Source organism: Thunnus thynnus, chromosome 13 (genome assembly GCF_963924715.1).
Source record: "Thunnus thynnus chromosome 13, fThuThy2.1, whole genome shotgun sequence".
NCBI lineage: Eukaryota > Metazoa > Chordata > Actinopteri > Scombriformes > Scombridae > Thunnus > Thunnus thynnus.
In genome coordinates, this window is record NC_089529.1 from 21700493 (window position 1) to 21727547 (window position 27055).

At 37.5% G+C, this 27055-nt stretch overlaps 4 protein-coding genes across 5 annotated transcripts; 2 read left to right on the plus strand and 2 right to left on the minus strand.

Moving 5' to 3' along the window:
- Positions 1-68: 68 nt before the first annotated feature.
- txndc15 (thioredoxin domain containing 15) lies at positions 69-26745 on the plus strand. Of its 2 annotated transcripts, none has more exons than XM_067608612.1 (6): positions 69-3578; positions 22957-23276; positions 23631-23777; positions 24490-24653; positions 25675-25805; positions 26397-26745. In XM_067608612.1, the coding sequence occupies exons 1-6, from the start codon at positions 3554-3556 to the stop codon at positions 26591-26593; spliced, it is 984 nt and encodes a 327-aa protein (XP_067464713.1). In that variant the 5' UTR covers positions 69-3553; the 3' UTR covers positions 26594-26745. The 2 variants fall into 2 exon arrangements, with proteins under 2 accessions (XP_067464713.1, XP_067464712.1); XM_067608611.1 differs by lacking the exon at positions 69-3578 and adding an exon at positions 20810-20945.
- On the minus strand, positions 5699-8300 carry LOC137195903 (tripartite motif-containing protein 16-like). Its single transcript, XM_067608610.1, has one exon. The coding sequence runs from the start codon at positions 8209-8211 to the stop codon at positions 6532-6534; it is 1680 nt and encodes a 559-aa protein (XP_067464711.1). The 5' UTR covers positions 8212-8300; the 3' UTR covers positions 5699-6531.
- On the minus strand, positions 11847-14434 carry LOC137195902 (E3 ubiquitin/ISG15 ligase TRIM25-like). The gene has a single exon (XM_067608607.1). The coding sequence runs from the start codon at positions 14358-14360 to the stop codon at positions 12678-12680; it is 1683 nt and encodes a 560-aa protein (XP_067464708.1). The 5' UTR covers positions 14361-14434; the 3' UTR covers positions 11847-12677.
- Positions 17780-20945, plus strand: LOC137195901 (E3 ubiquitin/ISG15 ligase TRIM25-like). Its single transcript, XM_067608606.1, has one exon. It carries the CDS (start codon positions 17830-17832, stop codon positions 19510-19512), a length of 1683 nt encoding a protein of 560 aa, XP_067464707.1. The 5' UTR covers positions 17780-17829; the 3' UTR covers positions 19513-20945.
- Positions 26746-27055: the final 310 nt, after the last annotated feature.

Sequence of the window (27055 nt, forward strand, 5' to 3'; positions counted from 1 at the left end):
ATTCAACTAGTTCCAGATCTCTGAATCAATGGCCACATCTGATGATCTGATGTTACTCTCTCTGATGTTTGTTTCCCCCTGTTGGGAAAAACAACTCAGAGGATGGGAAATTTATAAGTGGGATTGAGAACAGAGTCTTTCTCTTCTTCTGCCAGAGCCATAAAAATAGTGACTGAAAAACAGGTTGATTTAGAGATATATAAAAAAAATAAAATGCAAAATAAAGACTGAATGAATAATAAAGAGAAAGGAAATCAGGTCAGTTTGGTTATCAGGCTATTTGCGTTCTATTTTATGAACAATGTGTTTTGTTGCTTTACAGCCCAAAACGAGCATGGATTTCACATTTTATGCATGTTAATCACACTGCAGTTTCAGTGTCATATTAGCTGCTGTCATTGGATATTCACTCTTGTTCTCTAAACAAACACATGAAGGGTAAGAAGCCAGAGGAGTGACCACATTCTCTTCGCAGCAGAAAGGAAGGAGGTTTGTTTGGTTCATGTAGCTCCTTTATATCACATTTGTAAAACTGGAGGCATCTCACTTTGGATTCAAACTCTTTATTTTGAGTGACTGCTTTTAATTGGAGCAGAAGTTAACTGGATCAGTGAAGTGGTCGGTCAGGGTGCTAAAGTATAATCTGATTTCCTGTTTGAAACCAAAAACGAAAAGTGCCTTGGTCAACGGCACTTCAACTCACCCTTACTCACCTTCACATACATACGTTTGTTGTGAGAAATAACATAAACCAATTTTTAAAACTAAAATAGCAAACTAAAATATGCATAAACATTGTCAGCAACTCCCACTAAATTTTTTTTTTTTCCTTTTGACCCGCTAAAACATTTGCTCATATGGATCACGGTTGTCTTGTTTTTCCATTTGTTAAAGTTGTCCATTTGGATTTGGAGTTTGGTTTATGCTCAGCCTGTTACTGCACCACTCTTCCAATACCTGAGTTTTCACTCCTAAATAAAACAGCCTTCAATTACAATTCATTTCATTTAAATGAGGGAATACTTAAAAATAAGAAAAATTTCAATATCTGACAGGTTTTTATTCTTGTTGCTACAGGCACAATTCATTTGATACTCAAAAAGTTCTCAAAGTTCTTCACCCAGCCCTAATCTTGTCATCCTGAAAATTCTCTCTGGGCATTGTTTCTAAAAAAGTCACTTTTGTAGTTATTATCAAATCTGACACACAAAAGTTGTATTTTTATTTTACATTCTCAACTCTTACGACAAAATCTGGCCTCATCAGCTCAGTTCAGAATCATTGCGACTGTGTTAATATATGTATATATATACAGCATACTTTACTTTAAAAGGGACATTTGTAATGTGATGTCTCGTCACATTGAGGGGAAAGTCTGTCACCCAAAGAATTACTGTGTCTTTTGTGTTATCCAACATAATCACTGGCTGCATTATCTGGAGTAAACATGGATGCAAACTTGACCAATAAGCGAAATTCAAGTATGTTTGTCGCTGTAATGTTACATCCCAAGAAAACGAGCAGATTGATATTCTAAATATCAACTTATCTGTAACGTGGATGTATCACTGTATGCACTGATTGATATGGCAGTTCCATTGTAGTTATAAGACATATTTACAAAAACTATATTTGATATATTTGTGTGACAGACATTTACTGAACTAAAGCCTCAAATATTGATATTCTTCCTCCAGATGAAAACGTTCTTCCTAGATATTTTGGTGCTCATTTTAGTCAGTTGAGTCGTGAACAAATGAGACTCTCCGATTTTTACACTGTGAACCGTTTTGTTAGATTAGAAAAATCATCCTCTTCAATACACGCCAGAAATAAATAACTCATAGCTACGTCTGTGAAAGCTTATGGAGCATTTATAACCACTAGCACTGGTGTGAGACAGAAACTACCAATCATCTCATTCATGGTCTCATTTGTTTACAATGGTCACACCAAGATGTAAGAATTTGACAATTATGTGTTGACATTTTAATTGCTTCTTAAATTGCACAGCCAATCGTTTAAAAAAAAAAAAAAATCGTATGGTATGTCTTATCAATCTTTCAAGTTTTGATTTAAACAATGGCAAGGTGAAGTCATGTGTTTTTTTAATGTTGATATTTATTAATGTTTTTTTTTTTTTTTTTAAGGTATCATAACCCTGTAGGACACTTGAATCTGACTGTTGGAGAATCTTGTGTTTTTGTGAAATGCTGATGTAAAATTACATGACGTAATTTAGTACAAACAGGATTCAGACAGAAATGAAGACATGCATTCTTCGTTTAATATTTCACAACATGCTTTATGCACCGTAAATAGATCATAAACAGTCTAGTCAAATATGATTTTGATCCAGAATAACCAATTGGCTATTCAAGTTTTTAAGCAAAAGAGGTTTTGTGCAAACTTTTAAAATTTTACAACTTTCACTCATGAACATTCAGTTTCTCAGTTATTATTCATACAATCCTGAGAGAAAGAAAAACCATCGCTTCACTGAGTCGCTCTCTGGTGTGAACAACTTAAATCAAAATAACATGACAAAATTTCAAACGGTTAAATTTGGTGCAATAATCTGTCGTATGTATTGTACTGTGGTAACTTTGATACTATCAATTTTTATTATTGTTGTATTTTGATACTTGTGTACAAGGCCTTCTATCACTTGTTCTGTTGATGTGTGTAGTGTTATCAGAAGTTACTGAAACGTCACATGAAAACATCACCCTCCTTTACCAAAGAATATTATGTTCTCTGACTGTAGGCATTGATGCTATTTGATTTTAAAAATATATATATATTCCAACATCTCACAAAATAACCATTAGCATGAAAGTTTTTGTGTAAACTATAAATGAAAAAAAAACACACTTGGAGACCACTATCCCATAAAAGATAGTATGATTGTTTGGATCAGTAAAAAGAACCTTTAAATTGTCACATCTGAAGCTGCAGGTGAATGGTTCAGATGATTAAAATGACAGTTTCTTGAATGCATTGTAAATTGCTGTACGTTGACAATGTAAACGCAATTCCTTCCATTTCATTGTTTTTATTCCCATCTGTTATTCTTTTGAAAGTAATTCTCTTTTTTTTATATATATAATTCATATGTAGTCATGTCTGACATTTAACTGATATTTTTTTTGTTGAGGTTATGGCTGACTGGGTGCCTGGCTGTCTCACATTCTGAAGTTTGTGTTTTTGTACACAACATGATTATTAAGTTGTATTTATTCTTTTTTTTTTTCACTCATATTGTTTTTTTTAGGCTTTAGGAGCACACAGGAAGATGGCAGGATACAAAGTTAGCTAGAAATCCCTTTTCACAGAAGACATTTTTACATGTCCCAGCAGGAAAAACACAGGTGTAAATAATCAAATTAATGATGGCTGAAACCCATTTAGCTGTTTTAGCTTCAGGGTCCTGCTATTGTGCATGCTGGCTCACTGTTAGGCTTACTGGGACACTTGAATAGAACAGAGCCATCATTAATGTTATTAGTAACACCTGTGATTTTCCTCCAAGTCAAAATGTCTGCTGTGAAAAATGTCTTTCCTGCTCCATCTCCCAGGTAACCCTTGTTCTACCACATTTTTGCAACTTAATGGCTGAAACATGTTCTTGGGTATATTTGTGTCCATTATCTAAGCTAAAGAATTATTATTTTTTTTGTTACTCTTGAACAGCTAGAGCTTACACGAGGTTTTGACAGCGTGTTAGTGGAGCAGCGGCTTCTGTGACTCATTGCAATCTCTGATGGGAGGTTTCTTTCTAAAAAGAGTGAAATGTGTTCCTGGGGGCTACTAACCAAATCCTTGAAGATCCACAAGGGTCTTGGGCTTGTGGGAAATGGTGTTTGATAAATGCAGCTAAAAACAGAAATGACTGAATGTTTTTTAAAATGTATCATCCTCGACATATGGAGTGAACACCGTCCTGTTGATCCTGCAAGATTATGTTGTAAAGTTGGATTTTGGATCATTTGCGTTTTCACAAATGTAATCTTCATTGAGGTTTTCTCACATCTTCAGCCGTCCATGATTTAATGGGATATATTGTCATTTTTGAATACTAACAAATTAATGTTGTATTGTCTCGGGTTATATTATGAACTGTGCAAAGTTTACCTTTCAGCACAGTAGTAGTAGATACTTGTTTAGCTCAGAAAATGAATATAAAACCCCAGGAACATGTTTCAGCTCATTAGAAAGACAGAGGTGGCTTAGCTAAGGGTTTTGTATGGTTACAGTTTGGGCAGCTGGTTAAAATGTCATTTTAGCCTGCGGCCCAAACCACAACCATGACATATAAAAAGACCCCCCCCCCCCCCCCCCCCCAACCTATTTTGTGGAAAGGGATGTCATGATGGCATTGGAAGAGGCAGCATTTAAGCATAATATCTACTGAAATATAAGAATTAAATCTAGATTTTACATGGGAATATACAGAGAACCCTTACATGACAGATCCTCAAGATTAACTAACATTTCAGCCTTTATAGTATTTTATTGGTACACAGAAACCTGAGGCAGTAGCCTGCTTTGCTCAGTTGATAATCCAGCGTTGGGCTTGGGTAAAAATTTTAGCAGAACTTCCTTCTCCATAAGAACGCCTCAACAGCACACTCATTTTGTATTTTTGTTAGCCTGTCATGGTATCCCAGATGTTTGGCTTACTACACTGTTAACAGACTTGTTCTAAAAGGTTAAAATCAAAGAGCATGTAATGTTAACAGGGTGATGACTGATTGAATTTGCCAGCATTTTAACACACTGAAGTTAATCTGTTTCACTATGTAGCTCTGAGTTATAATGTAAAATACTTTGTTAAATCTAAGAACCTGGTGTAAGAAATCATATGTTACTGAAAACAATTTATTTTCCCAATTTTGTTTACTTGATAGAGGGCGCTGACATTTTGGATCTTGACTCTTAAGGAGAACCAAAATGAAAGATGGTGTTGATATAAAGCAACTAAAGGTATGATGATGGAACGTGGATCACCTTAAATAGACTAAATAATCAATTAATAGTTAATTTATTGACAGTCCTGTCATTTTTAGGTGTAATACTACATATTAAATCAGTGCTGACAAAAGACACAGATATTAATAGTTTGTGTTATATTTGCTATTTTCATTCTTTTTTGAGTGTTTTTCTCTCACCATCTTCAGCATTAAATCAACACATGGTCTGTTGTCTGTAAATGATTTTAAAAAAATATTACTTCACATTTTGAGTGTTTTTGAGGAGACGTGATGCCCAGTTATTACTAAAGTGTGATTGGCGAAGCCGTTAAAGCTTTGTATAATTCCCATTTTATTCCTGCATGATTGTTGTGGAATGTTCAAAAGTTGTGTAATAAATCTGAAAGTAACACCGTTTGTTGACAAGTTGTTTTGAAATGTTTCCTTTGCAAACATTTCACAAACTTAAAATCAATATCATGATTATGCTTTTCTCGTGAAATTACCTGTCACCTCCACCATAAAGTTGAGGTTATTTGATCACTTGATTGATCTCTCTGAGTGTTTGTCTGATACCAAAATATCTGGAAAAACTGACGATCAGAAAGAAATGTGTTCTGTAACGAGTACTGCAAAATTCTTGCCCTCCAGAAAGTCTTATGGGCAGGTGTGTCAGATCATAAATTAAAAGTGTGAAAAGACCAAAACATCACACACACTGTCGATCACTTCTAATCACTTTATTAACAATGTTTCGGTCCTCAGACCTTCATCAGACAAGATTCAAGAAATTTAATACAAAAACTATTGATTTTTGTGATATATTACAGTGAAAGAAGCAATATACAGCATTTGAGGTGAAATCTAAAACATGTTGTCTGTGCAAAGTTTTTTCATGTACTTTTACTATTTATTTATTTCTAGGATCTTCCTTAAAATTTTTAACATGTAAAAATACCTGAAGTCACACTTGCAAAAATGATTTTTTTAAAATTAAAAATTATATATACTACCACAGAGTACTGTAACAACTGTTACTAATGTTTTGTCATGTACTTTTTAGGTAATGTTATACATTATTTTAAAAAAAATTAAAAAACAGAAATGCAATTTTGCAACATCATTACAAGAGCTAGTATGCTGCACAGACAGCAGTAGACTAAAAAGTAAACATTAAATCTTACAAATTACATTCATGAAGGACAAAAATTACATTGCTTAGAAGATATTACAATCATTTGACAAATGCTTTTGTCTAAAGCGAAAAACAAAAATCCAAATACACATATATATATATTACAGACAGTACATTATTTATTTTGTAGTTTAAATTAAGCCCATTTATATAATCACCAAATTAAATTTTAAGTAGAGCAAAAACTGAATTGTTATTATACATTTGCATAATATTTTTCATTTTTTGTAGCAAATTCACAGTTCTACTAGATCGTAGTGCCACCCATGATGTTCAATCTCTAAGAGGTGCAGTGTAGACACACTCTAACAAATACCACATAGCATCACAGATAAACAGCACAACATCTCACTGTGTAATAACTCATTTATACTTGAGATCACATAACTCAGCAGTGTCTCCAGCAAGATTTGGAAGCCAAAATCCAGGATAGAGAGGCTGAGTGAACGTGGTCTGGACTCTGTGGAGGAGAGTCATGGTTTCAGAGACACTGTAGAAAGACAGAATACCTGCACTGTGATCCAGGTACACTCCGACTCTGGAGGACAGAGGACCTGAGATGGGAGTTAAGATATCGTTATGTCTGAATTCATAACATCTGCTGTTACATTCTAATGTCCATGACTTTTCATTAAATCCAAATCCACATTTGTCCATGGTCCCTGTCCTGCTAATATCCTTGTATGTGACTGCTATATAAACCTCCCCGCTCCACTCCACCTCCCAGTAACAACGTCCAGTCAGACCCTCTCTACTAAGGACCTGCCACCATTCAAGAAATCTGTCTGGGTGACTTGAAGATAACTGTTCTACTGCCATTAATGTTGCTTTTTTGTTGCTCTCACACAGTGACAAACGTGTGTGTGCTGTATTAGGATCCAATGTGATTTTCTGTGAATATCTCAAAAACTTGGTTCTGGTCTTGGGCTCGTCTAGTGCCAGTAAAACATCCACTTCAGTCACTGTCTGTGAGATTTTTGTCCATTCTTCACTCAGAACAGCCTGCAGTTTAGTTGTGGCCTCTGACACAGCTGTAGTCACATCCTCAAAGTACCAGAGAGAACAGATATTGATGCTGGGTAAGTCTGTAGATTCACTCACTTGAGAGAGTGAGGGGTAGTTGTTTAGAAAATGAAGGTGATCTTCTGTGTGAGAGAGCTGGTCCAGCTCAGCATCTTTCCTCCTCAGCTCACTTATCTCCTGCTGCATCTTCTCCTCAAGCTCTTTAACTCGACTTACTTCAGTTTTCTGCTGAGATCTGATCTGCTGCTTCACTTCAGAGCTTCTTTTCTCAATGAGACAGATCAACTCCTTGAAGATTTTCTCACTGTCATTCACAGCCTTATCAGCAGACAGATTGATAGCCTCCACCTCTTGTTGAAGCACTTTCACGTCTTTCTCTCGGTCCTGGATTCTCTGTTGGATTTTTTGCTGACTCACTCCCAGCTGTGTCTGCTTCTCAGCCCTTTCTGCTGCAGCTGAGACTGTGTCGTGGCCTTTATGTTCATCCATGGTGCAGAGATAACAGATACACTGCCGATCAGTGCGGCAGAAAATCTTCATCACCTCGTCGTGGTGAGAGCAGATGTTCTCCTGAAGCTTTAAAGTGGCTTCAACCAGCTTGTGTTTCTTTAACGGTGGTACATCATAGTGAGGCTGGAGGTGTTGCTCACAGAAAGAAGCCATACACACCAGACAGGACTTGACAGCTTTCAGCTTCAACTCAGTGCAGAAATCACAGGCCACGTCTCCAGGTCCCGCATAGCACCGATCAGGTGGAGCAGCATTGAGTCCTACTGTCTTTAGTTCCTCCACTAACTCTGCAAACATGGTGTTTTTCACCAGGACAGGCCTCGGTGTGAATCTCTGCCTGCACTGAGGGCAGCTGTAGATTTTCTTTTGATCTTCCACATCCCAGCAGTCTTTAATACAGCTCATGCAGTAGCTGTGCCCACAAGGAATAGTTACTGGATCGTTCAGAAGATCCAGACAGATCGAACAGCTCAGTTTTTCTCGGTTCAGCTGAATCACTTGTTGCGCCATTTCTTCTCTAGACGACAGTGAATGTCAGTGAGTTTCACTTTCTTTTACCGGGTAAAAGCTGTGCTCACGTTCATTCGCTGATCTGCAGTGTATGGGCTTTTCAGCTGTTGCATTTCATCACATGGTGTTTCCACCCATCCTTACACTGGCAGATCTGTGAAAGGGGAGGGAACTAAAATATCTCAACTGAATGCAGTTTCTATGGGGGGCGGGGTTATACATTTGTGCTTCATTCCAGGTAGAGGAGTTGCTTGAGAACTGCAGTGTGTCTTTAGTCTTCCATTATAGTCTACAGTTCAGATAACTACAGAATAAAAATGGACTACATACACTGGGAACTACACTGATATAAACAACACCCTTCATATCCGAAATGCAACTCAACGTGCTTTACATAAAGAGTAATGACAGAGCATCAAATACATCCAAAAAATGAGGGAAAAGAGGATAAAATACTAATAAAATTCAGTTTGAATAAATGCTTACAAGCCTCAGTTGATATTTCTCTTCTCAGATCCAGCAGTAGAGAATTTGACATCTTGGGTTCAGAACTACAAATGGCGGCTTTACTGTAGGTGTTTGTCTTGTTTGGTAAAGTGAGTAGCAGAGAGTTTGTGGATTTAAGGGACATATCTTTGCATCATGTCAACCAATTGTCAGGGGCAAGTTTATGAACGCATTTACAGACAAGCCAATGCATTTCCATCACTGTAGGGTACTGGAGGAATACAATTTACCGAGCTTTGAGAATTTTAGCTTATTCTCAAATTTGTGCCTAGTTTATAAAATTTTAAATGGTTTGGCCCCTCCTCCACTATGTGACTTTGTGTACACTCACTCAGTAAGTTCTATTAGACCCTCCTGAACATCCTCTATATAAGATTTTACCATACCATTTCATCGCACTGCATTTGGGCAATCAGCTTTCTCTGTTAAAGCCACAACTCAGTGGAACGTCCTACCTGATGATATGAAGAACTGTAGTTCAATCAATACATTCAAGGCCAAATTAAAAAACCTACTAAAGACCAATCAGCTCTGTGACCACTGAGTCTAAACTTCATCTATGGTCTTCTCATCAGTGCAGGTAGTCTTACTTTTAATTTGACAAGTTAAATGATCAATTTCTAATTGACATTGTGGGTGTATGTGATGTGCTGTTGTGTGTAGCTTTGTATTTTATATTTTGTATGGTGTGTTCTGTGTGTTTTTTTTCTTTGTACTGTTTGTTGTTGTGCTGTTGTATGTTTTGATTGTGGGGGACTGCGGATGTAAATTAGTTTTGAGCTAACTCCAGTGCAGTGTATCTTTTATGTTAAAAACTGTACACTGTCCCAATCAATAAATACAATCAAAAAAAATACAAGTATCACACAGAAAAAAAAACACTCAAAAAACAATGAAAACAGCAAATATAACACAAACTATTAATATCTGTGTCTTTTGTCAGCACTGATTTAATATGTAGTATTACAGCTAAAAATGACTGTCAATAAATTAACTATTAATTGATTATTTAGTCTATGTAAGGTGATCCACGTTCCATCATCATACCTTTAGTTGCTTTATATCAACACCATCTTTCATTTTGGTTCTCCTTAAGAGTCAAGATCCAAAATGTCAGCGCCCTCCATCAAGTAAACAAAATTGGGAAAATAAACTGTTTTCAGTAACATATGATTTCTTACACCAGGTTCTTAGATTTAACAAAGTATTTTACATTATAACTCAGAGCTACATAGTGAAACAGATTAACTTCAGTGTGTTAAAATGCTGGCAAATTCAATCAGTCATCACCTTGTTAACATTACATGCTCTTTGATTTTAACCTTTTAGAACAAGTCTGTTAACAGTGTAGTAAGCCAAACATCTGGGATACCATGACAGGCTAACAAAAATACAAAATGAGTGTGCTGTTGAGACGTTCTTATGGAGAAGGAAGTTCTATTAAAATTTTTACCCAAGCCCAACGCTGGATTATCAACCGAGCAAAGCAGGCAACTGCCTCAGGTTTCTGTGTACCAATAAAACACAATAAAGGCTGAAATGTTAGAACAATAAGGTGGCTCCTGTATTTTTACCTAATCTTGAGGATCTGTCATGTAAGGGTTCTCTGTATATTCCCATGTAAAATCTAGATTCAATTCTTATATTTCAGTAGATATTATGTTTAAATGCTGCCTCTTCCAATGCTGTCCTGACATCCCTTTCCACAAAATGGGTTGGGTTGCACTCAACTGAATGCAGTTTCTGTGGGGGTGGGGTTAAACAATGGTGCTTCATTCCAGGTAGAGGAGTTGCTTGAGAACTGCAGTGTGTCTTTAGTCTTCCATTATAGTCTACAGTTCAGATAACTACAGAATAAAAATGGACTACATACACTGGGAACTACGCTGATATAAACAACACCCTTCATATCCAAAATGCAACTCAACGTGCTTTACATAAAGAGTAATGACAGAGCTTCAAATACAGCTACAACTATAACATGCTACTCTAACACTGATGCTTCAGTATTAATAATCTAATAATGTCATATATTATAATATATCAGTCAGAGAGACCAAACCACTACTTTTACTTTAATACTTTAAGCACATTTTGCTGCTAATACTTATGTTCTTTTACTTAAAAGTCATTTGATAAAAGTGACAGCATTGTTAATAAAAGTTTCTAAATCTTTTCACAGTTTCAGTTTCAGCTGTAAATTCTAGGCTAAGCAAAGAGTGTGATTCTTGTATTTGTCTGTAAATGCATTCATGGACTTTCCCCTGACAATTGGTTGACATAATACAAAGATGTGTCCCTTATATCAACAAACTCTCTGCTGCTCACTTTACCAAACAAGACAAACAGTAAAGCTGCCGTTTGTAGTTCTGGACTCAATTCTGGACAAATTCTCCACTGCTTGATCTGAGGAGAGAAATATCAACTGAGGCTTGTAAGCATTTATTCAAACTTTATGTCATTAATATTTTATTTATATTTTTAATATCTTATCCTTCTCCCCCTCATTTTTTGGATGTATCTTGAAGTTTTAATTGCCTAAATGGTCTGCTCTTAATTTTATTTTATTTTCAGCCATTACTCTCTATGTAAAGCACGCTGAGCTCCATTATGCATATGAAAGGTGTTGTATAAATTGAGTTCCCAGTGTATGTAGTCCATTTTTATTCCGCAGTTATCTGAACTGTAGACTATAAAGGAGGACTAAAGACACACTGCACTTCTCCAGTCACTCCTCTTCCTGGAATGTAACACAACTTCATAATCCCTCCTTCTTCACCTCTTCATAGAAACTCTGTTCAGAGTCCATTCAGTTGAGATATTTTAGTTCCCTCCCTTTTCATGGATCTGCCAGTGTAAGGATGGGTGAAAACACCAAAAAATATTACTTCACATTTTGAGTGTTTTTGAGGAGACGTGATGCCCGGTTATTACTAAAGTGTGATTAGTGAAGCCGGTAAAGCTTTGTATAATTCCCATTTTATTCCTGCATGATTGTTGTGGAATGTTCAAAAGTTGTGTAATAAATCTGAAAGTAACACCGTTTGTTGACAAGTTGTCTTATGGGCAGGTGTGTCGGATCATAAACTAAAAGTGTGAAAAGACCAAAACATCACACACACTGTCGATCACTTCTAATCACTTTATTAACAATGTTTCGGTCCTCAGACCTTCATCAGACAAGATTCAAGAAATTTAATACAAAAACTATTGATTTTTGTGATATATTACAGTGAAAGAAGCAATATACAGCATTTGAGGTGAAATCTAAAACATGTTGTCTGTGCAAAGTTTTTTCATGTACTTTTACTATTTATTTATTTCTAGAATCTTCCTTAAAATTTTTAACATGTAAAAATACCTAAAGTCACACTTGCAAAAATGATTTTTTTTTTAAAATTAAAAATTATATATACTACCACAGAGTACTGTACCAACTTTTACTAATGTTTTGTCATGTACTTTTTAGGTAATGTTATACATTATTTTCAAAAAAAATTAAAAAACAGAAATGCAATTTTGCAATATCATTAAAAGAGCTAGTATGCTGCACAGACAGCAGTAGACTAAAAAGTAAACATTAAATCTTACAAATTACATTCATGAAGGACAAAAATTACATTGCTTAGAAGATATTACAATCATTCGACAAATGCTTTTGTCTAAAGCGACAAACAAAAATCCAAATACATATATATATTTATTACAGACAGTACATTATTTATTTTGTAGTTTTAATTAAGCCCATTTATATAATCACCAAATTAAATTTTAAGTAGGACGAAAACTGAATTGTTATTAGACATTTGCATAATATTTTTCATTTTTTGTAGCAAATTCACAGTTCATTGTAGTGCCACCCATGATGTTCAATCTCTAAGAGATGCAGTGTAGACGCACTCTAACAAATACCACATAGCACCACAGATAAACAGCACAACATCTCACTGTGTAATAACTCATTTATACTTGAGATCACACAACTCAGCAGTGCCTCCAGCAGAATCTGGAAGCCAAAATCCAGGATAGAGAGGCTGAGTGAACGTGGTCTGGACTCTGTGGAGGAGAGTCATGGTTTCAGAGACACTGTAGAAAGTCAGAATACCTGCACTGTGATCCAGGTACACTCCGACTCTGGAGGACAGAGGACCTGAGATGGGAGTTAAGATTTTATTATGTCTGAATTGAGTTAAACCTCTGCTGTAACATTTTAATGCCCAAGACTTTTCATTAAATCCAAATCCACATTTGTCCCTGGTCCCTGTCCTGCTAATATCCTTGTATGTCACTGCAATGACAACCATCCCGCTCCACTCCACCTCCCAGTAACAACGTCCAGTCAGACCCTCTCTACTAAGGACCTGCCACCTTTCTAAGAATCTGTCTGGGTGACTTGAATATAACTGTTCTACTGCCATTAATGTTGCTTTTTTGTTGCTCTCACACAGTGTCAAACATGCATGTGCTGTATTAGGATCCAATGTGATTTTCTGTGAATATCTCAAGAAGCCGGTTCTGGTCTTGGGCTCGTCTTGTGCCATTAAAACATCCACTTCAGTCACTGTCTGTGAGATTTTTGTCCATTCTTCACTCAGAACAGCTTGCAGTTTAGTTCTGGCCTCTGACACAGCTGTAGTCACATCCTCAAAGTACCGGAGAGAACAGATATCGATGCTGGGTAAGTCTGTAGATTCACTCACTTGAGAGAGTGAGGGGTAGTTGTTTAGAAAATGAAGGTGATCTTCTGTGTGCGAGAGCTGGTCCAGCTCAGCATCTTTCCTCCTCAGCTCACTTATCTCCTGCTGCATCTTCTCCTCAAGCTCTTTAACTCGACTTACTTCAGTTTTCTGCTGAGATCTGATCTGCTGCTTCACTTCAGAGCTTCTTTTCTCAATGAGACAGATCACCTCCTTGAAGATTTTCTCACTGTCATTCACAGCCTTATCAGCAGACAGATTGATAGCCTCCACCTCTTGTTGAAGCACTTTCACGTCTTTCTCTCGGTCCTGGATTCTCTGTTGGATTTTTTGCTGACTCACTCCCAGCTGTGTCTGCTTCTCAGCCCTTTCTGCTGCAGCTGAGACTGTGTCGTGGCCTTTATGTTCATCCATGGTGCAGAGATAACAGATACACTGCTGATCAGTGCGGCAGAAAATCTTCATCACCTCGTCGTGGTGAGAGCAGATGTTCTCCTGAAGCTTTAAAGTGGCTTCAACCAGCTTGTGTTTTTTTAAAAGTGCTACATCATAGTGAGGCTGGAGGTGTTGCTCACAGTAAGAAGCCATACACACCAGACAGGACTTGACAGCTTTCAGCTTCCTCTCAGTGCAGTAATCACAGGCCACGTCTCCAGGTCCCGCATAGCACCGATCAGGTGGAGCAGCATTGAGTCCTACTGTCTTTAGTTCCTCCACTAAGTCTGCAAACATGGTGTTTTTCACCAGGACAGGCCTCGGTGTGAAGCTCTGCCTACACTGAGGGCAGCTGTAGATTTTCTTTTGATCTTCCACATCCCAGCAGTCTTTAATACAGCTCATGCAGTAGCTGTGCCCACAAGGAATAGTCACTGGATCGTTCAGAAGATCCAGACAGATCGAACAGCTCAGTTTTTCTCGGTTCAGCTGAATCACTTGCTGCGCCATTTCTTCTCTAGACGACAGTGAATGTCAGTGAGTTTCACTTTCTTTTACCAGGTAAAAGCTGTGCTCACTAGATGTTCATTCGCTGATCTGTAGCGTATGGGCGTTTCAGCTGTTGTATTTCATCACATGGTGTTTCCACCCATCCTTACACTGGCAGATCTGTGAAAGGGGAGGGAACTAAAATATCTCAACTGAATGCAGTTTCTATGGGGGGCGGGGTTAAACAATGGCGCTTCATTCCAGGTAGAGGAGTTGGCTGAGAACTGCAGTGTGTCTTTAGTCTTCCATTATAGTCTACAGTTCAGATAACTACAGAATAAAAATGGACTACATACACTGGGAACTACACTGATATAAACAACACCCTTCATATCCGAAATGCAACTCAACGTGCTTTACATAAAGAGTAATGACAGAGCATCAAATACATCCAAAAAATGAGGGAAAAGAGGATAAAATACTATTAAAATACAGTTTGAATAAATGCTTACAAGCCTCAGTTGATAATTCTCTTCTCAGATCCAGCAGTAGAGAATTTGACATCTTGGGTTCAGAACTACAAATGGCGGCTTTACTGTAGGTGTTTGTCTTGTTTGGTAAAGTGAGTAGCAGAGAGTTTGTGGATTTAAGGGACATATCTTTGCATCATGTCAACCAATTGTCAGGGGCAAGTTAATGAACGCATTTACAGACAAGCCAATGCATTTCCATCACTGTAGGGTACTGGAGGAATACAATTTACCGAGCTTTGAGAATTTTAGCTTATTCTCAAATTTGTGCCTAGTTTATAAAATTTTAAATGGTTTGGCCCCTCCTCCACTATGTTACTTTGTGTACACTCACTCAGTAAGTTCTATTAGACCCTCCTGAACATCCTCTATATAAGATTTTACCATACCATTTCATCGCACTGCATTTGGGCAATCAGCTTTCTCTGTTAAAGCCACAACTCAGTGGAACGTCCTACCTGATGATATGAAGAACTGTAGTTCAATCAATACATTCAAGGCCAAATTAAAAAAACTACTAAAGACCAATCAGCTCTGTGACCACTGAGTCTAAACTTCATCTGTGGTCTTCTCATCAGTGCAGGTAGTCTTACTTTTAATTTGACAAGTTAAATTATCAATTTCTAATTGACATTGTGGGTGTATGTGATGTGCTGTTGTGTGTAGCTTTGTATTTTGTATTTTGTATGGTGTGTTCTGTGTGTTTTTTTCTTTGTACTGTTTGTTGTTGTGCTGTTGTATGTTTTGATTGTGGCGGACTGCGGATGTAAATTAGTTTCGAGCTAACTCCAGTGCAGTGTATCTTTTATGTTAAAAACTGTACACTGTCCCAATCTAAATACATAGAAATCTAAATACACAGAAAAAAAAACACTCAAAAAACAATGAAAACGGCAAATATAACACAAACTATTAATATCTGTGTCTTTTGTCAGCACTGATTTAATATGTAGTATTACAGCTAAAAATGACTGTCAATAAATTAACTATTAATTGATTATTTAGTCTATGTAAGGTGATCCACGTTCCATCATCATACCTTTAGTTGCTTTATATCAACACCATCTTTCATTTTGGTTCTCCTTAAGAGTCAAGATCCAAAATGTCAGCGCCCTCCATCAAGTAAACAAAATTGGGAAAATAAATTGTTTTCAGTAACATATGATTTCTTACACCAGGTTCTTAGATTTAACAAAGTATTTTACATTATACCTCAGAGCTACATAGTGAAACAGATTAACTTCAGTGTGTAAAAATGCTGGCAAATTCAAAAAGTCATCACCCCGTTAACATTACATGCTCTTTGATTTTAACCTTTTAGAACAAGTCTGTTAACAGTGTAGGAAGCCAAACATCTGGGATACCATGACAGGCTAACAAAAATACAACATGATTGTGTTGTTGAGACGTTCTTATGGAGAGGGAAGTTCTGCTAAAATTTTTACCCAAGCCCAACGCTGGATTATCAACCGAGCAAAGCAGGCTACTGCCTCAGGTTTTTGTGTACCAATGAAACACAATAACGGCTGAAATGTTAGAACAATAAGGTGGCTCCTGTATTTTTACCTAATCTTGAGGATCTGTCATGTAAGGGTTCTCTGTATATTCCCATGTAAAATCTAGATTCAATTCTTATATTTCAGTAGATATTATGTTTAAATGCTGCCTCTTCCAATGCCGTCCTGACGTCCCTTTCCACAAAATGGGTTGGGGGGGGGGGAAGCTTTTCACACATCAAGGTTGAAATGTGGGCTGCAGGCTAAAATGACATTTTAACCAGCTGCCCAAACCATAACCATACAAAACCCTTAGCTAAGTCACCTCTGTCTTCCTAACGAGCTGAAACATGTTCCTGAGATTTTACCACTGGACTAAACTAACTAACTGTATATAAAGTAGTTGAAACTAGCTCCACCTCCAGCAGCTACAACAGTAACATGCTGCTCTAACACTGATGCTTCAGTATTAATAATCTAATAATGTCATATATAATAATATATCAGTCAGAGAGACCAAACCACTACTTTTACTTTAATACTTTAAGCACATTTTGCTGCTAATACTTATGTACTTTTACTTAAAAGTCATTTGATAAAAGTGACAGCATTGTTAATAAAAGTTTCTAAATCTTTTCACAGTTTCAGTTTCAGCTGTAAATTCTAGGCTAAGCAAAGAGTGTGATTCTTGTATTTGTCTGTAAATGCATTCATGGACTTTCCCCTGACAATTGGTTGACATAATACAAAGATGTGTCCCTTATATCAACAAACTCTCTGCTGCTCAATTTACCAAACAAGACAAACAGTAAAGCTGCCGTTTGTAGTTCTGGACTCAATTCTGGACAAATTCTCCACTGCTTGATCTGAGGAGAGAAATATCAACTGAGGCTTGTAAGCATTTATTCAAACTTTATGTCATTAATATTTTATTTATATTTTTAATATCTTATCCTTCTCCCCCTCATTTTTTGGATGTGTCTTGAAGTTTTAATTGTCTAAATGGTCTGCTCTTAATTTTATTTTATTTTCAGCCATTACTCTCTATGTAAAGCACGCTGAGCTCCATTATGCATATGAAAGGTGTTGTATAAATGGAGTTCCCAGTGTATGTAGTCCATTTTTATTCCGCAGTTATCTGAACTGTAGACTATAAAGGAGGACTAAAGACACACTGCACTTCTCCAGTCACTCCTCTTCCTGGAATGTAACACAACTTCATAATCCCTCCTTCTTCACCTCTTCATAGAAACTCTGTTCAGAGTCCATTCAGTTGAGATATTTTAGTTCCCTCCCTTTTCACAGATCTGCCAGTGTCAGGATGGGTGTAAACAGCATGTGATGAAATGCAACAGCTGAAAAGCCCATACGATGCAGATCAGCGAATAAACATCTAGTGATCACAGCTTTTACCCGGTAAAAGAAAGTGAAACTCACTGACATTCACTGTCATCTAGAGAAGAAATGGCGCAACAAGTGATTCAGCTGAACCGAGAAAAACTGAGCTGTTCGATCTGTCTGGATCTTCTGAAAGATCCAGTAACTATTCCTTGTGGGCACAGCTACTGCATGAGCTGTATTAAAGACTGCTGGGATGTGGAAGATCAAAAGAAAATCTACAGCTGCCCTCAGTGCAGGCAGAGATTCACACCGAGGCCTGTCCTGGTGAAAAACACCATGTTTGCAGACTTAGTGGAGGAACTAAAGAAAGTAGGACTCAAAGCTGCTCCACCTGATCGGTGCTATGCGGGACCTGGAGACGTGGCCTGTGATTTCTGCACTGAGAGGAAGCTGAAAGCTGTCAAGTCCTGTCTGGTGTGTATGGCTTCTTTCTGTGAGCAACACCTCCAGCCTCACTATGATGTACCACCGTTAAAGAAACACAAGCTGGTTGAAGCCACTTTAAAGCTTCAGGAGAACATCTGCTCTCACCACGACGAGGTGATGAAGATTTTCTGCCGCACTGATCAGCAGTGTATCTGTTATCTCTGCACCATGGATGAACATAAAGGCCACGACACAGTCTCAGCTGCAGCAGAAAGGGCTGAGAAGCAGACACAGCTGGGAGTGAGTCAGCAAAAAATCCAACAGAGAATCCAGGACCGAGAGAAAGACGTGAAAGTGCTTCAACAAAAGGTGGAGGCTATCAATCTGTCTGCTGATAAGGCTGTGAATGACAGTGAGAAAATCTTCAAGGAGTTGATCTGTCTCATTGAGAAAAGAAGCTCTGAAGTGAAGCAGCAGATCAGATCTCAGCAGAAAACTGAAGTAAGTCGAGTTAAAGAGCTTGAGGAGAAGATGCAGCAGGAGATAAGTGAGCTGAGGAGCAAAGATGCTGAGCTGGACCAGCTCTCGCACACAGAAGATCACCTTCATTTTCTAAACAACTACCCCTCACTCTCTCAAGTGAGTGAATCTACAGACTTACCCAGCATCAATATCTGTTCTCTCTGGTACTTTGAGGATGTGACTACAGCTGTGTCAGAGGCCACAACTAAACTGCAGGCTGTTCTGAGTGAAGAATGGACAAAAATCTCACAGACAGTGACTGAAGTGGATGTTTTACTGGCACAAGACGAGCCCAAGACCAGAACCAAGTTTTTGAGATATTCACAGAAAATCACATTGGATCCTAAAACAGCACACACACGTTTGTCACTGTGTGAGAGCAACAGAAAAGCAACATTAATGGCAGTAGAACAGTTATATTCAAGTCACCCAGACAGATTCTTAGCAAATTGGCAGGTCCTTAGTAGAGAGGGTCTGACTGGACGTTGTTACTGGGAGGTGGAGTGGAGCGGGATGGTTGACATCGCAGTCACATACAAGGATATTAGCAGGACAGGGACCATGGACAAATGTGGATTTGGATTTAATGAAAAGTCATGGACATTAGAATGTTACAGCAGAGGTTCAATTCAATTCAGACATAATAAAATCTTAACTCCCATCTCAGGTCCTCTGTCCTCCAGAGTCGGAGTGTACCTGGATCACAGTGCAGGTATTCTGACTTTCTACAGTGTCTCTGAAACCATGACTCTCCTCCACAGAGTCCAGACCACGTTCACTCAGCCTCTCTATCCTGGATTTTGGCTTCCAGATTCTGCTGGAGACACTGCTGAGTTGTGTGATCTCAAGTATAAATGAGTTATTACACAGTGAGATTTCATGCTGTTTATCTGTGGTGCTATGTGGTATTTGTTATCTCTTAGAGACTGAACATCATGGGTGGCACTACGATGAACTGTGAATTTGCTACATATCAATTACATTTGTTTATTGTTTGATCATTACATTATATTTACATTTTCATTGTACTGTATGCTGTGCATGAATAATATTATGTAAATGTCTAATGACAATTCAGTTTTCTTCCTCCTTAAAATTGAATTTGGTGATTATATAAATGGGCTTAATTAAAACTACAAAATGTACTGTATGTCACAATATATATATGTATTTGGATTTTTGTTTGTCACTTTAGACAAAAGTGTTTGTCAAATGATTGTAATATAATTAATAATAAATAAAAAAATGTAATTTTAGTCTTTTGTGAATGTAATTTGTAAGATTTAATGTTTACTTTTTAGTCTACTGCTGTCTGTGCTGCATATTAGCTCTTGTAATGATATTGCAAAATTGCATTGCTGTTATTTATTATTTTTAAAAAAAATTATGTATAACATTACCCAAAAAGTACATGACAAAACATTAGTGAAAGTTGGTACAGTACTCTGTGGTAGCTTATATAAATTTTAATTTAAAAAAATCATCTTTTTAAGTGTGACTTCAAGTGTTTTACATGTTAAAACTTTTTAGGAAGATTCTGTTTGCCAGATCCTAGAAATAAATGACCAGTCACCACTTCAACAAACCTCTCATCTTTAATGAAATTGCACAGACAACTATTTAACCTCAAATGCTCCATATTGCTACTTTCACTGCAATATATCACAAAAATCAATAGTTTTTGTATTAAATTTCATGAATCTTGCCTGATGAAGGTCTGAGGACCGAAACATGACCCTGACTACACACTGTTATTCGTAAGACGTCAAAAGCCAAAAATGTTGGAAACCACTGGTTTCATCTTTAACAATGTATTGTATTTTAAAAGCTTGTTCTATTATCCATTGGGTCAAATCTTCATCTAAAAAGTAACTAAAGCTGTCAAATGTCGTGGAATGGAGATATAAAGTAGCATCAAGGAAATACCCAAGTAAAGTACAAGTACTTCAGTACAGTACTTGAGTAAATGTACTCCGTTACTTTCCACCACTGCATAACAGCGACTTGCTCTAAAGCTGTATACATAAAGCTTATCTATCTGGTCCGGAAGCTGAATTCGGAGGTGTAACATTTTCAGTCGTCCGTCGCAGCATAGAAACATTCGTTCCTATGAGCCGATCAACAACAGCATCATATCACATCTCAAAATGTCGTGATAACCGATCATATTTACATCTTGCTACATTTGAAAATTATGACGGGGTTTTTGAACATACTTCACATCTCGTATGTTTTATTTTTTACGTTGTATCACTCTAACGTTCAGACGTTTTCGTCTGTGACAGCACAAGGTAAGAGACAAGCAGCCGCTCGTTAGCTAGACATTGCTAGCAAAACACTGCGGTTAAAGGATTAATGTCAACTTTTAACTAACTGGTTCTACTAATTTCATGAAGATAGTTGTGTCAGTGTGGTGTTCACGTTTTAGCCAGATGTCGACTCATCTAAAAGGACCCTGTCCAGTGTTCCAAACCCAAACTGGACATTATTGATGTTGTAAACTGATAATCAAACGTTTATGAACCTGTTAACGTTATTTGACCTCGAATTTCTAGTGGTAGTGATGAAGTCACGGTCAATAACGTTAGACTTTATTTGTTAAAATACTAGTAAGGAAGAGGTTTGAGTAAAATTAGGAACTTTTATGCACCAAGCTAAAACTAATTTGACATTTCTGAGATCACATTAGCTGAGCACCAATATATACTGCAGTAGCTCTATGAAAATATCCTCAGTTGCCTGTTTATTAACATAACAGCCCTGCAATGAATCCTGAATGCTTAAAGGTCATAATGTTTATTCTCATCGATATTAAAGGATAGATTCAAGTATGTCTCAAAACAACAGTCAGGTGCCTAAATAAACACTGAAGGAGGTTTTCCTCTCTGTAATCATTCCTCCTGGTCATACTGGCTATTAAAAGATCCCCTTCAAATGTGCTTTTAATGTAAGTGATGGGAGCCAAAATCCTCAGTGTGTCCACACAATCATTTTGTGCAAAAATGCATTTAAAAGTTTATCTAAAGCTTATATGAGGCTTCAGCAGTCTGGGTTAATCATATCAAGTGGATATCTGCCACATTTACAGTCTTTTTAGCATCAAATTCCCTCTTTGTGTTTCTCTGTTGAGCTGCAGAGGAAGTATTATAACAGAAAGAGGGACTTTGGCACTAAAAAACACTGTAATGTTGAAAGAAATCTACTTGATTTGACTCATTTTTAGTCAATCAATTTTTAGAACTTTTCTGAAGCTTCATATTAACTTCAGATAAAGGAAGTTTGTGGATTTTTTCCCCCATCACTTACATTGTAAGTGCATTATGAAGGGATCTTCTAATGGCCAGTATGAACAAGAGGAATGATTATGGCAAGACAAACCTGTTTCAACGTTAATTTTGGCACCTGACTGTTGTTTTAAGACTTGAAAAATTGTGAATCCATTTTTTTTGAGGTTGTAGTTTGTGATACAATATATCAGTACCACAAACTACAACCCTCAAAATGTTCATAAAGTTGACTCTTAAGGTAGGGTTTATTTAAGGCAGGGTTGTTGTTTTAGACTGCATTCGTTTTAGCTAGATATAATCTAAATGGGCAACAAAGTGTAGATTAGGGCTATAACTAATGATTGTTTTCATTACAGATTAGTCTGCTGATTATTTTCTTGATTAATTGATTAATCCTTTGGTATATGAAAGATCAGAAAATTTTTTCCTGTCACAGTTTCCTAAAGCCCAATGTAACATCTTGAAAAGTTTTGTCCGACCAACGGCCCTATATTTTTAATTTGCTGTAATGGAAGCAAATTCTTACATTACATACAATACATACATACAATCTAAGGACCTGGAACCATTAAATATATGGCATTTCTGCTTGAAAATGACTTAAACGATCACTCAATTATTAAAATAGTTGTCGATAAATTTTCTGTTGATTGACTAATCGAATAATCGTTGCTGCTCTAGTGTACATATTCTTCGGTCGATCTTATCTAGCCTGATAATCAGACTTAATTGCCATTTTGTTTCATTGCCAGTTGTGATTCAGAGATCTGGAACCAGGCTAGCCCTTTTCAGTGCAACTTCCTTTAATGGAACATTTCCCTTATGTAAAAAGATCTAGGACTTTCAGGTCACTCAGCAATTCTCATGGGAGGTTAATGTCAACTTAAGGCGGAGAAAAAGAGAGCTGTTATTAGAAGTAATAGATTATCTTCAGAGAAACTACCAAAAGCTCATCTCTAGCAGTAGGGAAAGAAATGTCTTACATACTGAGCTTGATTTATAATTTACTTTTCAGAGAATGACGAGTCACTGGAGCTCGTGCTGTCAGAGGATGCAGTGTCCGACTTGGAGAACAGCCCCAAGTTTGTGGAGTCAGAAGACCTGGAATCTCTGCCGAAGAGGCAGTTCAAGACAGCAGAGATTGCAGACGCTGTGATGGGGACTGAAACCCCCATCGATCCATCTGACATTGAGTCTCTCTTCCCCAAAAATGTGAAAGACTTTCAGTCAGGCTTCTCCCCGCCTTGTGACGAGAACAGCGCCCTGTGTGGTTCACCTGCTCCGGCTGCTAAAGGAGCATCACTGGAGGAGAGGAGCATTGACACGTCACAGCAGGTTACTGACTGGAACCACTATGACAAAAGGATATGAATATGAGTAGCTATAATATAGTGTGGCTTTGGTTTTGGGCCTTTACCAGACACTTTAAAACTCCCTGCCCTCAATTTATAACAGAAGGTTTGTTAAAAGTCACAAAAGTCACACTTTATAAAACTCCCTTCCATAATAAACTGAACTTCATGAGTAAAATTGGTGAAGTCTCCCTTAAAGCTTTGTTTGGGTTTAGATTTTATATTCGGATGTCATCTGAGCATCAATTCTGTAGAAGGAAGCCGTCAATTAAGTCAATAAACACAGTGATGAGTGAAGTACCCGGTAGTTGACTTTTCCTTTAATTTTTACTTGCAGGTCACTCTTGACATGGTGCATGCGGAAGTCACGGCAACAGAGGAACAGAACTCCACAGAGACGGCGAAGACATACAAGGTCAACTGTGATAAGAGGAACATCACAGGAATGGACAACTTCACTGTGCAGGTCCTCAACGCTTCACAGGTATTTATGCTGCCCTCTGAGGCTCACTAGTTGAGGGATGCCATTAAAGATCCCCTCCAGACATGTATTAAGACATACAAAAATACTCTGCATGGAACAATAATGTGTGCTTTAATTGCATTTATTCCTTCTCCCTCATTAAAAATTCCAGAATCTATAAATATACAAATATATTTCATTACAAAAGTTTAACCGCTGGACACAAGATGTCTCCTACTTCACTGAAAAGTCAGTGTATGTGCACTGGAGGCTTCAAGTTTCCATGTCACACTTGTGTAAATTGAATATTGGACCAGGATTGGCTTCCTAACTATTTGTGATGTCACAAATCATGCTCGTAGGCCGTCCCTTAAAATCAAATTTTCAGCGAGCACAGAGAAACTTTCCACTTCCTGCAGATAATTGTGAAAACAGCCTTCCAGGGTCAAACTCTGCACCACATCAATCTGTATTCTGCACAGTGAGCAGTTTGTAGACTGATGTTTAGACCAGGGAGCTATTTCAGACACTCAGTACTATGTTGTTAACTCTTATGTATGTGCCATAATACCTGAGAGGACATTTTTGACTCAGTACTTTATAGCTTGGCACCAAAAAAAGTCCAGACATCCTTCTGTTTTTATCCCTCAAATAAAATGCTGGAGTGGGAGATCTGCTATTTCTTTCACAGAGAGGAAGCTAAATGTGTGTCATTGTTCTTTATTTCTCTCAGGACCTGATGGAGTACCTGAATGCTAACAGCACAGAGTGCTCTGTGGTGCTTTTCTTCACCACCTGGTGCCAATTCTCAGCCAGCCTCGCACCTCACTTCAACGCCCTGCCTCGAGTCTTTCCCAGCATGCATTTCCTGGCACTGGATGCCTCGCAGCACAGCAGGTGAATTCTCTCATTTTCTGGGATTTACATGTGTCATCTCTTCCTCAGTGAAACTCAGGCCTCTTTATAAGGGCATCAAGTGATTTCAGATTTTTATCCCCCTCTCTCTGTGGCTCGTGTAACTTCAGCTAATAACTGGTAGAAATTTAACACATTTTTATAAGCAACTAGCAAACTAGCTAATTAGATTAGGGATCCAACAAGGGATTATTTTCATTATCGATGAATCAATTAATTGTTTTATCTATAAAATGTCAGAAAATACTGAAAAATTACCAGTATAATTGCCCAATAAAGGTGATGTCAATCAATGTCTTGTTTTGTTTGACCAACAGTCCCAAACCCAAAGATACTTTGTTTACAATGATATAAAACAGAAATAAATGTAAATCCTTACATTTGAGAATCTGGAACCTGTCGATTAATTAACTGACTAATTGTTGTAGCTGTTGATCTAATAGAAATGTCCACTGTGGAGAAGTTGAAAATATGTATATTATGTGTTTGTAAGTTGGCAAAACTACACATTTGAAAGTGTGTGGACATTAAAAATCTTACTTAAACCAATCTTATGTTAACTAAAGACTCTCTGTAAGCTTAGACAGCGCTCACACATGTTCTTTGCTTGAGACACATATCAGAATAAATTAAAGCGAGGCTAATTGTACACTGAGTTCACAGGAAATCCAAACTTTGATGATAACATTTAAGGTCTATGGGTAGGTATTGGATTGAATTATATTGAGAGGTGTTTGTAATATTCTGTCCTCCTCATGTATGCACTGTAAATGGTGGTGGACAAAACAATAGAAACACCTTTAAATATAATGCAGATCAATTCAACATCACTATTAACTACAGCCTCAAAAACACATAGAGTTGAATCAACACCCTCAACCAAAACTGAACACTATAAGCTTCATTAAGATAATTTTTTGCAGCCTTTAGATTGATAATTCTGTATATCAGATCAGATATCTAAAACCAAATTGTCATTTGTCTTTCTCGTGTCTTCTACCAGCCTCTCGACGAGGTTTGGGACGGTGGCAGTTCCCAACATCCTGCTGTTCCAGGGGGCCAAACCCATGGCTCGTTTCAACCACACAGACAGAACGCTGGACATGCTCACCTCCTTCATCACTAACCAGACAGGTACAATTAATCTAGAAACTGTCCGAAATAATGCTTGTTTTTATGTTTGAGACTGCAACATGACGTGAGCGCTCACTTGCTGCTGTTTAGGTTTTGATCGGTCACTTCCTGTTAGTGACCACACGTGATGAAATAATAATTTTGACAGTAGAGAAAAAATCTGCTCGTTCTCAGTGACAGGCGTTACGACTTTGCTTCTGTTGCTGGAAGACATTATGCACACTTAGGTCACTTTGTTGGGTGTTGGAAGTCTTGAAGTGATGTCTTTATTTAATTTCTCAAAGTTTGCTTCATACACTACGAGGTTGACTTGTGGTAAGAAAACACCTGTTGCTGCTACATCTGGATATCTGACACCTGACTTCTCAGAATCCTTCACGAAAGTTGGTGCACGTTAACACGTAGACTTACAAAAAATAAATGAATAATTTGGATGGTCCAAAGACAATTTTATGGGACAGGAGAAAAGGATCTCCTCTTTAAAAACTAAATATCTGCATATTTTTTTTTTGTGACATAGATACTAAATCGTGTACCAACGCTGCTCATCAAGAATGTCTCGTTTTCTGATATACTGTGTATGTACTCCAGGGTTTGAAGCGGACCCCAACAGAAACGTGACAGACGCAGACCGCCTGGGCCCCCTCCCCAGTGTCCCGGTGAGGAGCATCGACTGGTTGCTGGTCTTCTCTGTCCTCTTCATCATGGGCTTTACTACGTACGCCATCCTGCGGACAGACAGCATCCGCTGGCTCATACCGGGACAGGAGCACGAGCATCAGGACTGAAACATACAGACTGCAAGTCGCTGGATGTAAAGAATTATTTGATAACCGATTGTGTTTGTTATTAAAACTAGCAGTTGCTAATTTGCTGATGTTTAAATTTGTTTGATGAACAAAATGAATAACTTGGTTTACATTAAAGAATATAATGCTTTGTTGGAGTTGGTTATGTTAAAGTCTAATCTAAAAGCTTGTGTTTCTGTTTTTTTGTGCATTTTCTTCTGTGCCTTGTATTAGATATTCACTTTCAGCCATAATCCTGATGTATAAAATACAAAAAAGCTGTAATCCTATAAGGTAGGAGGTGGATTACATATCAAGCAAAGGCTGCAGTGAAGAGGAAACTCACCCTTAATTTACTTGTTTATCCACATTTTATACTGCCATAAATATTATAATTCACTTTAAGCACATGGTATTTTCAGTAAGAATACATGCAGTAATACTACACTGGAAATATAATTG